Source organism: Haliaeetus albicilla, chromosome 9, assembly GCF_947461875.1.
Source record: "Haliaeetus albicilla chromosome 9, bHalAlb1.1, whole genome shotgun sequence".
Lineage (NCBI taxonomy): Eukaryota > Metazoa > Chordata > Aves > Accipitriformes > Accipitridae > Haliaeetus > Haliaeetus albicilla.
The window spans coordinates 32455211-32467290 of record NC_091491.1 but is presented as its reverse complement, the minus strand read 5'-3'; the positions used below and the strand labels follow the sequence as shown (position 1 = coordinate 32467290).

The 12080-nt window shown below is 43.2% G+C and overlaps 1 protein-coding gene across 1 annotated transcript in view; it reads right to left on the bottom strand.

Moving 5' to 3' along the window:
* Window positions 1–12080, bottom strand: part of PSMD1 (proteasome 26S subunit, non-ATPase 1) — a 74355-nt gene continuing 62275 nt past the window's right edge. The window contains exons 20-25 of the mRNA XM_069792486.1: window positions 9069–9238; window positions 7234–7326; window positions 5531–5623; window positions 3084–3230; window positions 1063–1217; window positions 1–220 (exon numbers count right to left, since the gene is read on the bottom strand). Coding sequence (XP_069648587.1) covers window positions 1071–1217; window positions 3084–3230; window positions 5531–5623; window positions 7234–7326; window positions 9069–9238 — 650 coding nt within the window. The 3' untranslated portion in view covers window positions 1–220; window positions 1063–1070. The remainder of the gene's footprint in view (window positions 221–1062; window positions 1218–3083; window positions 3231–5530; window positions 5624–7233; window positions 7327–9068; window positions 9239–12080) is intronic.

Sequence of the window (12080 nt, the reverse complement as noted above, 5' to 3'; positions counted from 1 at the left end):
TTTTCTGTCAAGAGTTTTTAATATATTTATTTGAAAACAAGGTTTTGTGAAAGAGTACACTAAATAGCATATATCTGTTCTTCAGCCATAAAACACGGACTATCAGCTTTAGCTCAGCACAGATTGGGGCTGCATGCACTGAACAGCAGATCTTGATAGGAAGGTCTTCATGTCTGTCTTTCTGGTATCAAGCATAGTGTCTTCTTTAGAGGACAGGATCCTGGAGGAGGGGGAGAGAGAAACCAGAAGAGCAAACATATTTAACTAAGGCTTCTTGTGGTTGGCCCCACACATTCACCCGACCCTGCCACTGACGCAACATTTACAGTTATTAGCAAGGAGTTTGTTTTCCTGCCCATCCACCAATTCAAGTGCATAATCTTTGCTCTTGGGAGCACTGGGACATGCCAGCCCATATTTGGAAATAAAGCAACAGGGTTTCTGTCTTTCAGTGAGAAACTTGTACATCAGTTCAGGCACTTTAACCAAGTACCTTGAGAACCACACCATTCATTGCCTGGAACAAATCTACAAGTATCCTTATGTCAGGCCCAGAGAACACCACAGAGCCCATGACTGGACTGTCTTTAAATTCTGCTAAGAATTGCTGGAAAGACAATACAACCTCAGAAAGCAGAGTAGCAGTTCTCTTTTGACCGATCCTGCCACACTGAGGTCAAGTAGATGACAGCTTTGTTACATAAACCACTTGCTCCTCTGGGACCATCTTTCATGAGCTGATTATTCCCAGCTCAGCTGTTGCCTCTGACACCATGCACTGCTCTAACTCTGCCCAGTGAGGCTCTACTCAAGAGTAGCCAGGCTTGTGAGATTAGAGACCAGATCCAGTAGAACTGGGTCAGGCCTGATCCGGAAGAGTGGACTTCTCTTTTATTGCTGCCAAACTCTTCAAATGGGGACAGAGCATATTTCTGAATCTGGTGCAGAAGCTGCCAAAGAGCTAAAACAAGAGTGCTGGGCACTGGTAACTGCTTCAGTTGATCCAAAGAGGCTTTTCCTTCATTGGGATTAATAAAGGTGACTCTGCACACTGCACTGTACCTCAGGTCTTAATCATCAATGTACTCGAAGGGCTCTGGTGGTTCAGGTTCCTGCTCCTCTTCCTCGATCTTCGGACCATGAGCTGCCACAGGTTCAACCAGCTCCTCCATATCCTCACTGGTGTCCTTCAGAATGATGATGCCTCCAATGGAAAGCTGCAAGACAAGTGCAGTAAGCATTAGAGCTGCTTGCCTCTGCCTCATGGTGGAGTGTTTGTGGCCACAGTGTTTATCCTAGGCCATATGAGACACCATAGCAGGAATGAGCTTCAGAGAGCAGTGTCTGACACTCACCTGGATCCCTGCCTGATAAGGGGATGGAACAGACAGAGCCCATCCCAGCTACCTTTTTTATTTCCACTACCTAAGTCTCAGTTCAATAGAAAATGGCATCTGGATTCACAGCTTTACCCCAGTCCCAGTCTGGGGCTTTCCACATGAAAACTAATTGAACCATAATTGCTTTATAAGGCTCATCTTTTCAGGGCAACAAAGCTTACTGAAGCCTCTCTGTGTAGCTGCCTCCCAGGAGGCTATCTGAAACAGAGACTAATCTGATCACCAGCTTCCACCAACTGAGGAATCCTATTAGCAAAGCCTCGTAAAAACAAAGGGGAATTAATTACAAAGATCACAATCAAACATCCTGGCAGGCTGAAGCAAATCTGTGCGTCCCCAGGACTGAAACACAAGGTATGAAGAGGCAGTGCTGTGTCACGCCTGGATGGGATCAGGGCTTTGAGCACAGCAGGATTCTAGGCTATAAACTGCATTTCAAAGAGGCCTTTTACTCTGGCATTCCCCAAAGCAGAGCAAAGGTCCAGAACAGCTCCTTTTCAAGAGCCTCCTTGGTTACACACCGTAATCCCAGCAAAAAATTGCACTGCTCTGTTCTCTTCAAAACCTATTTATGGGGGTTTAAGGCAGGAAACTGCACTCCCCTCACCAAGGACTCGGCTTTTTTTGAAAGTGAAGTAAACAGCTACATACGTCCACATTTCAGCTGCATGAGTGGACACTTACTGGACCACACAGCAGATCTTCCCAATCAAAGTACCACTTGTATCACCTCCTCTTTCTTTTTAATGGGTAGAAACTAAAAAATCCTTCCACAGCTTTGCTAAAGGAAACATTTCAAAAGGGAACGATGCACAGTGAATTCCAATGTGCTGATAGAATTCCAGGAAATCCATTTATTAAAAACATGACTATTTTCCTGGAAAAAAAATTACTACTTCTGAACACCATTTTCCCATGCATAATCCTGCAAAATGGGGAAGTCAAGGGTGTTATTTCTTGAACAAAAATAAAGGCCAGAAGAATTTGACTCAGGAGATTTAGAGGTCAGGAGCAAGCTTATTAGCTTTGCAATATATTTGAGCATCTCACAGAAAAGTTAGTTACCCCTTGGGCTTAAGGCTAAAAGATCTTTTTCATTCTCCATCTGACAATCACATGCTGTCTCTTCTCTATCTTAACAGGAGATGAAGGCACTTTTCTAAGGTCAGATGTAACCAAACAGGAAATCTACTTAATGAAAAAGCCTCCTCCATTTGGGTATAAATCCCACTGCAGGATAATAAAAGTCCAGCACAAGTCCTAATGTATTTCACTGCTTTGACAATGAGCCTGTACAACTTCTCAGCCCGTTGTAAAGATCATGGCTCCATCTTTATGTTCTCAGCAATGTCATTAATACACAGAGTATGTCTGATTGGTTTCCACGTTGCAGCATTTGACATATGTAGAAGAATAAGGAAAAATAAAGCAGCATTAGCATGGTGAAAAGGTTTGCAGCAGCTCTGGCTTTCTCCCAGCTAGAAATGCATGTGAACATTCGGACAGCGGGGCATTAAAAAGCAAATATGACAACAGTGAAGTTGCAAATCTCTGTAACACATCACAGTGATGCACCAGCTGTGAGTGGCATTCTCACATACCCACAGAACTTCTGGGTCCTTACGCACAAGCCCAGCACTGGAACGCTCTGTCAAGCACATGGACTAGGAAGGTGACACTTACTGGTTTGAAAGGCTGGTATCGACAGCTCTCTGTCATAGTGAGAACTTTGAGCTGAGCAGGCATGACTCTGGCTGGGTTGTCCAGAAGCTGGAAGTTGGGTTCAGGCTCTTTTTTCTTTTCTTTTTCATCCTTCTTTTCAGTCTCATCCTGTGGAGGGGGAGGAGAACATCAACATGATTTCAACAGTAATCTCTAAACCTTTCACAGTTCAGGAGGGTAAGGTACAGCCAGGCAGAAATTCCAGAGCGAGGTGAGAAATGATTCTGCTGAGAACAAGCTAACACGTATCTATCAGCTGGCACAGGCAATGCCAGTGTGGATATAAGTGCCCTCATCAAGGCAATGCCTCCCTCTCAAATGCAGGTGAAAGTAAGTTCAACACGAGATGGTAGTGGAACAGTTTACCTCTAGCTTCCCTTTCTAATACTTTTTCTGTAAACTCAATCACCACTTTTTGTTCACAACTGAAGATTCTTTAATATCATTACTGAGCACATGAAAATTGCCAGAAGCTGCCCTTGTATTTTCGGAGCTCTAAAGCTATCACTGACATTTCACACTATTGGTAGTGACAGCAGCTCAACCAAAATGACTCGACCTCAGTGACTCCCTAGGGAATTGCAGTTAAGCCCTCCTTTACCAATGACTCAGCAGCTAGAGGCAAAATCTCAGAAGAAAAAAACACAGCATCCTTTACATACTTAAGAACATGGATGATGTTTTCCCTCTTGCTCAGGAACATCTGAGTTGCAACCAAAAAAGACAGCAGAAAAGATGATAACAACTAATAGGAAATGATCTGGAACACCACCAAATGCATGGCACGCCCTGTAACAGCAGACAGGACTTTCTCTGGTGTGGCAACTGCTCGTTGCTGTGCAGATCTCTTGGAAGCTATGGACTACTAATCATGTAACAGGCATAAGAGAAAAACAGGAAAGCAATTATAGCTCTAAAACATTAGGACAATGACAAAACACTCAACTCAAACACAGCAGGTGGCAGCAAGCTCCCTTTTTACTGTCTTCGTTTTTCTGCTTGATTCAACCAAGAAAACTTTTCAGACATCTGGAGAGTACACACACACAGACACAACAGTGAATCCCTTCTAATATATTGCTTCCTCGCAACACCTGTACTTAACTGTAAGTTGTAGCAATTTTAGGAGAAAAATGCATCCGTTAGGCACATTTTGCTTAGTATATAGCACTGTAAGAGTAATTCTAAGAAAAGGCAGTGCTTGGTGACAAGGAAACTTTGATAAAGGAGCAAAACCACAAAAAACGGACATTCTACCTTGCACGCATGAGATGATTCATTTTCTGGGCCAACTGGATGAAGTTCAGTGCCTACAACATGGCCACACCTAACTAGGTCTAGGAAGGTTATTTTACACATACACCTTTGATCTTAGGCCACAACCCCTTCACATACCAAAAATTCCCTGACCATGCTGCTTTTCTCACATAGATGTTAAAGGGGAATCAGAAAGGTTTCTACTGAGCTTGTCAGCATACAGTTATTCTTGGCATATTTGCAGAGCACAAAAGGAAGGGTCCTTTGTTAGGGTACAGCAAGGATTTTAGCTGCCAAATGTTTTTCACATTACAGCAACCACCAAGAATTCATTATCCAGTCATTTCTCTATCCCTCAGCTTGCTCCAGGATGACACATTATTCACAGATGAGGATGATAAGTTCCAGTGTCAAGCCTATGAGCTGAAAGAAATCAGAGGACCAAAGCAATCACCATAACCACCGAGCAGCGTATGGATCCTGTGCTCAAAGCTCAGCTGGTTCTGAGCTGGGTGTGGATAAATGTTTCGCATTTTGATAGATGGGCAAAGCACCTAGGAGATTGCTGCCAAAAAGGTGAACATTTCAGAATAGGGCGTTAAGCATGAGCACAACCAGAAAGTTTAAACTCTTCAGCACTCTCAACTGAATTAGACACTACCAAACAACTGCTACAACGTTGAGTCCTTTTTAAAAGGTCAGAGATACCAAGGACATGAAACTACTAAGACTTTTTCCACTTTAATAAGAAAAGTACATGGATAAGGGCTAAAATTCCCTTGGTCTAGAAACAGCAGGCAATGAAATAATGCACAAAAGGTTCATATAGTTAAAGGCACATAAATTTTATCAAAACGAGCTTCTGCCTTTAAGGAAGTCAGTTAATTAACAATATTGAGAAAGATTTATTTCTCAGAAATAATGGATTCACAAATAATACCACCTCTTGCTTTTAACAACACACAAACACACACACAGAGTAAAGATGCTAACCTATGTATGCAGTACACTGAAACGTGTGTTAATGTTTTGCTCAGAACTAACACGGGTGGCAGGGGGGACAGCGTTAAGTGGGTACCAGCTTTCATGACACACCTTCCACATTTATAAGGGTGGGAAGAAGACATTTAAGTTTCAATGTTTGCACCCACCACTTCCATCTTCTCCTCTTCCTTCTTCTCTTTCTCCTTCTCCTTTTCCTTCTTCTTGGCTTTTGCAGTGATGGACAGCACAGCAGTGGAAACCTGGATATGTCAACATAGGAGGCATTCAGCGTGACAGCAACACTGTACACTGTGCTTCAGCTCCCCAGGCAGGGGAACAAAGGGAAATCAGTATTAGGTCCGTTCTCAGTAGAGGTGTCAATAAGATCAATTCCATTTCCCACCCACTGCTCTGTTTGAGACACAAATACACCACCGTTAAAGCAAATAAATGGCACAGATGGGACAAAAAAATGCCATGAATGCAGACTGGGTCCAGCCACATACGCAGGAGAAGCACAAACTTCCTAATTTAGAGATTAATCATTACTGTCTAGGTCTCGGTATGAGAGGTTTCTTTATTTATTTTTAACAGAGCAACAAACAGAATTGTTGTTACAGGAAAACCTGTTGCCAGAGTCTCCAAGGTAAAGAAACATGTATACAGATACTCTTTAGAATGACCTAAAGCTGTTCCACTGTCCTAATCATACAGCTGTGTTTCTCATTGATCTAAAGAAGTAGGTAAGAAAAATGCCCTATGGAGGAGCCCTCAGGAGGCTTTGGCACTCCTGAGCCAGAAAGTACCCAGAAGCAACACTCAAATACAAGAATTCAGCACATCTCCCTTCTGGTAAGCATATCTCTATCCACAGTAACTGTCTCTGTAAGACAGTAACTTTCTGAGAGGCACAGGGAGCAATTGCATTTGTCATGTTGCTGGTGAGGCTTTCTAGGCTAAATGTGGGCTCTTGGCACATTTTAATTTTGGTCAGGGAAGTTTAAAAGAGAAAGGATTTGTCCAATTCCCACCCTATTCCAAAGGTGAGAAAGCAGCTATGAGCACTGAGCTTTGCCTTTCATTAGAGTTAATTTCTGGGTTACTTGGTGGCTCAGAAATCTGTCCTGCCCAGCATTCAATTCTGGTAAAATGTTTTACAGTTTTCACACAATGTCATTCATCAGCATGACATGCCTGAGGTCTCCACTGCTGCAATTGCTCCCTAAGGGCTGCTCTGCCTGCTGCTGTGGTCTGCTCAACAGCTTTTACCATCCTGCACCAGGAGACAAATTATTTCCACTATTGTCCCACTTGTCATCCCACAGGTCTCATCTCTTCCTTTTCAATACCTAGATATTCTCAGTTCCACACTTACCTTTTTGCAGTCCATGGGCCTGACAGCTATTATTCTAGCACATGAGCCCACTGCCCTGAGACGAGGTACGCTTCTGCCCTTCCATATGGGACTATTTGAGAAGCATCCCACTTAACATTCTCAATGTTTGTACTGCAGTAGCACTTTGGAGCCCAAGTCACGGACAAGGACCCTGCTGTGCTAGGTGCTGCATGATACACACATAGAAATCAGTAGGGCATGGAAAGCAGTTTCTTTAATCAATGCTTCTGCTTGACCACTGGAGACGAGGGAGGTTCCAGCAACTCAGTAGCACCACACTTGTATGCCATGATCAGCAACAGTCCCAGGCACAAAAATAGGAAAAAATAGCCAGAATTCTCTTTCAGAGACAATCGCGCCTGCCAATTTTTCTTTCGCTCTTTAGATTCCCTGTTATTGCCACCAAAGTCAATATTTATACTAGGTGGGAGAAACAGGGTTAGTCTTTACAACACAGAAAGCTAGCCCAAATACCTTTTCTTTCTCCTTTTCCTTTGGTACCTCAAGAGGTGGGGGGTAGGCAAATGTGGACGGCTTACAGTTGGACTTGTACTGGACTTTTGGCATCTAAGATAAACAGTTAAAAAAATTGTTAGAGATGAGAAAAGCAGGGGGAAAAAATCCACAGCCCAATAATTACTTTAGCTTCATTTTCCTTCCAGCAGAGACATACACAGATCCTCTAAAGAATACAAGCTTCCCCTTCTCCCCCTCCGGAAGTTGAGAAACTGTTATCAGTGGCAACAGTTCAACTAGAACAATGTTATTTAATTATTCTATAATTTGACTCTGGCAAGCTCTCCTAGCCTTCTCCATACACTCCACGCTATTCACACCATGCTTTGTTTTCATTGTTTCGAAGCTTTTGTGGTTTTGATGTTGTTGCTGTGCCTGCTTGTATTAACACAAAATTGGTTTAAGATCTAAGTGAAGATCTGCTCTGCCAACGCACGCTAGGGCAAACCAAGCACTGACTGACATTCACCTCTTGCAAAAGGACAGTACATTTTGGGGGTCAGTTACCAATGTCACATCTTCTCTTACTCTCAGCTACTTAAGCAAGGGCAGAAAGCATCTTTTGACAGCCAATCCAAATTCTTAAACTGAATCAATTTCTGCAGTATCTCAACTCTCTTCCTTTATGACAGATCACGGAACAACAATAGAATAGGGACTCTGAGGAAGCAAGGTGGGTGTGGTGCAGCCCATAACATACATCCAGCCTGTAGCTGGCTTTAGTATGCAAGCCAAGTTATACAACATAACCTGACCTACCGCTGTTTGGACTCCCTGGAAACTCTAAGGGATGGGGAGAGGGAGTCAAAACGGCAGTACAGCCAAGCAGCCAAAAAGGCACTGAGCCCATCACCACCAGGGAGGCACAGAGACAAGCAGCAGTGCAACCCCTGTGAAGTATTCAGGACAGAGAGGAGAGGAAAAAGGAGAAGGGGAAAAAAAAAAAAAAAAAAAGGCATTTTCGTGCAAACCTCTCTCTTCAAACACAGTGAGAATTTTGAGCTGTGTGTAGATTCACTTGATGTTCAGCCCAAGACAGGTGATGAAGAGCAACATAGAGCCCTAAGGTTTTGGTTCAGGGGCTGCAATCCAGCAAGCTGGCTCAATCCCACAGAGGGACTAAGAGCAACCCAGACCTATGCATGCTCTGTGCATCACAGAATAACCCTGCAGCAATGACCGGAGGGGGCTGCACACCCCTGCACTGCCACATTCAGAAGATTTTTTTGTGGAAGTTACAAGCTCAGTTCTTCAGCACAGGAGACCCAGGATGGTACACAGCTTGCAGGGGCCATACCACAGCTGATCAGCTGGAAGAATAGATGCGTAAGAAAAGTGCAGTACCCATGACTGCTTGGTTTAATGTTTATCCTCCAAGGAATCCAAACAGATCCTGTTTTCCCACTGCTAGCTTTCCTAGCAGAGAACACCACATAATTTATTTGGGAGGGCAGGGGAGAAACACACTTTTTTTTTTTTTTAAATAACCCTGACCTTCTGGAGTGATAATGGGGTGGTTTCTGTCCACATATACTGACTAGAGTTCCTTTCTTTGTAAGCTACTTTGAAGTAAAGGGGTCAAATTCTGCTCTCTACATTTTTCTTGTCCCCATTCCCACCACCAGCTCTGCAATTTAAGCCTGCTTTTCAGAATTCTTCCAGTTAGTGTCTTTTCTGGCACAAACAGGCTGGAGACATGCAAAGAAAACCAACAAATCAATGCACACCCCTCCCAGACTACTGAGTCTTCAAGCAGCTATCAGCACCTCTTCTCCTCTCTGCTCATTACATACCTTAAGATCCTTGTTAAGGCCAATGACACAGGTTGGGGTAAAAGCCAGTGACAAGAAGTGTGACAGGGGGAACCAGAACCAGAACTGGGTGAATACCAGAACCCCCACCACGGAAGGCATGTGAGTATGTCCTGTCCTTGACTGCAGTGAAATAGTTACATTATGGCCCCCTGTAAGGAATCATAAATGAAATAAGTTAATGAATGCATTCCTAGGTACTCCACAAAGACATCTGAGCAATGCATTTCTAAAACTGCTGCTGGGAAGAGGACTACACAGCACAATCCAGACCACAATGCTGTCAGCTTTCTCCTCTGGAACACACCTCCCTCTTTTACTGTGACCTCAGCTTACAGAGTAAAACACACGGGCACCGTAACAACCAAACTACTCTTATCTGCTAGATATTACCCAAACACAATCAACGAATACAGCCCTTCCACACTCATTTTGCCAGGATACAGGCTAAACAAAAGTACAATGCAAAAGGCAGGGAGAAGGGGAGAAAAAGGCAAACCTTTGCAATAAGCCATTTTAAAACATAGCATATAGGTGATCCACAAGAAAAAGAGTGTATACAAAGACAGTGCATACAGAAACTTTTATTTCTGTGGTTGCCTCCCTGAACTGTCAGTTATTCAGAAGAAATATGCCTAGGTTTTCATCCTGCACCATCTCAGTAGAAAAAAATGTAAACAGCAGCAACTTCAGAAGTTGTTTCTAGAGGTTATCAATCTCAGCAGCGAAGAGACAAGCTCCTGCAGTCTTTGCAGCAAAATTACATCTCTGCCAGACAACCAAGTCTTAGCTTGGACTTGCAAAGTACAACATACACATACAACTCCATATGTTGATGTAGTGCAGAAACATCCAGTTAGAAATGAAACTGAAAGATTGGGCTTGCAGACAGAGTGAGGAAGCGTTAATCTGATCTTCAGTCTGCTGATGAACACAGTGAATTGAGTTGAAGAGGGCACCAGGCAAGATCATTACTGCTGACAAGACCAGGTGCAGGGAGGTTAACTTTGTTAAAATACAAACACCCACTTGTTGCAAACTTGGGGCGCTTTGTAGCTGAAAATCCCAAACTGGAGTAGCATTCCCCTGCCCCGCACAAACAGCCACCTCGATAGGGCCAGGGAGCAATGGAGCTGTCTGAGTTTTAAAGACAAGCAAAATTAATTTTTGCTGCCAAAACTAGTGAAAGCCCTGAACGTAGCAGTAATCTCATCTTGGGTATCTGTCAGTTAGTCCCAGGAGAAGCAGTGTAAAATGGGGGATTTTTATGCCCTCCTGTAGGATACTCTGCATACATATTGTCTCCTTGCTTTTCCTTTTGTGGTAGCAATAGATCTCCTGCTGTTTGACTAGAGAACTCCTTCCAGCCGCCTCTTTGAAAAATGGCAATGATATGGTCTTGTCTTTTACTACTACTAGGTCTGTTCTGCTTCTCATTATTTTCTCCAATACCAATCTCTCATCCTTGTACTTGAATTTGCCACAGCATTAAGGAGGGGCTGCCTGAGGTCTTGTGCTATCCTTAAACATGTCAAACACCACACACTCAAATTTCTGGTCTTCTCCCACATCTTTATTTTGAACTTTTCTTCACTGCATCACTGTATAAGGGCCAAGTCAGTAACCTGCAGATATTCTGGATCAAGCAGCCAGTGACTGCTGCATAAGCAGCTTAACTAGACTTTATCAAACTTTTGGACTTTAATTTTCAGAATTTATTTCAACCTTTAGAATTATATTATCCAATCTCTGGAATTTCCTGGATGAGTAACAGATTTCATATTCAAAATATGCTGTCATGCAACTTCTTTCTGCTGTTTTACACCCCCACACAGCCCATCCTCACTCCCAGGATTTTGCAGGGAGCAGGAAAGGTGGGGAGACATGATATTGCACAACTGTGATTTATCGTCATGATTAAGTAGCAGCCCTGACAGCCTGAAAGGGAACACATTCCAGATCTTTGGCTGGATGGATGAAAGCTGTGACATGATGTCTGAAAAAAAAATAATTCAAAAAACACACAAGAAGAATTTTCAGGGCTCCTTGGGTAGTACTGTAAGGTCCATCTCCCAGAATTCACGCTGTCACTGTGGCAAGGTTTGCTGGAATTAAAGTGGCTGTTCTAAAGGCTATGAGGATTTGCTGGCTGAAGTTTAATGTCAGTTAACAAGAGGGGGAGTGCAGCAAGCAGATGCCAATGATTTATATACTTTGAGGAACTCACTCTCTACATAGTCATGGTGGCACTTGGTAATACTCTGACAGCGTAGCCCAGGACAACATACCAGCACAACAGTCATTAGATAAAGATGCTTTGTGGACCTTGGAAATTAGATTCCAACCTTGGCCTAGGCAGTATCCCATTTTCAAACAATATCATACTGTTTCTTTCTCTGTTAGCAAAGACTTGTAATCTGCTTCATCTATGTAGTGAACGAAGACGACCTCTAACTTGCAGCAGCACAGAAAAGTCAAAATATCACATGACAAGCATCAAAACCCCAGCAGAGTTTATTTCAGCATGTGCCAGCGACCTGATTCACCTGGGCAATGAAACACAAGGTAGCTGTAATCTATGGACAAAAACATTAGCACAGGATAATGACTTTTTTCCTAACTACCAGAGAGTTAGACCCAATTTTGTGTGAAGAGCTCATGAACAGGGACAGGGAGGAGAAAGGTGGGAAACAGTAGCACCGAACTCAACATGTGGGAGAGTAGACCTTATGCATCAGTTTATTTTTTGTGCTGAAGTCTTTAACATCCAAAATATAATACATCATGCAAGATGTATATTTGGAGAGACAGCAATGGGGAGATAGACAACCCCTTCCTCTGTAATTTGGATGATGCTTTCTTTTTCATCACTCTTTACAAATGTCTCCAAACTGTGGAGAATCCAGTACATTCACCATCAGGCTGTCAACAGGGTCCGTGGCTTCAGTCTGCACTGCCCAATGCTACACTCTGTCCCCAACCCATTGCCCTGCT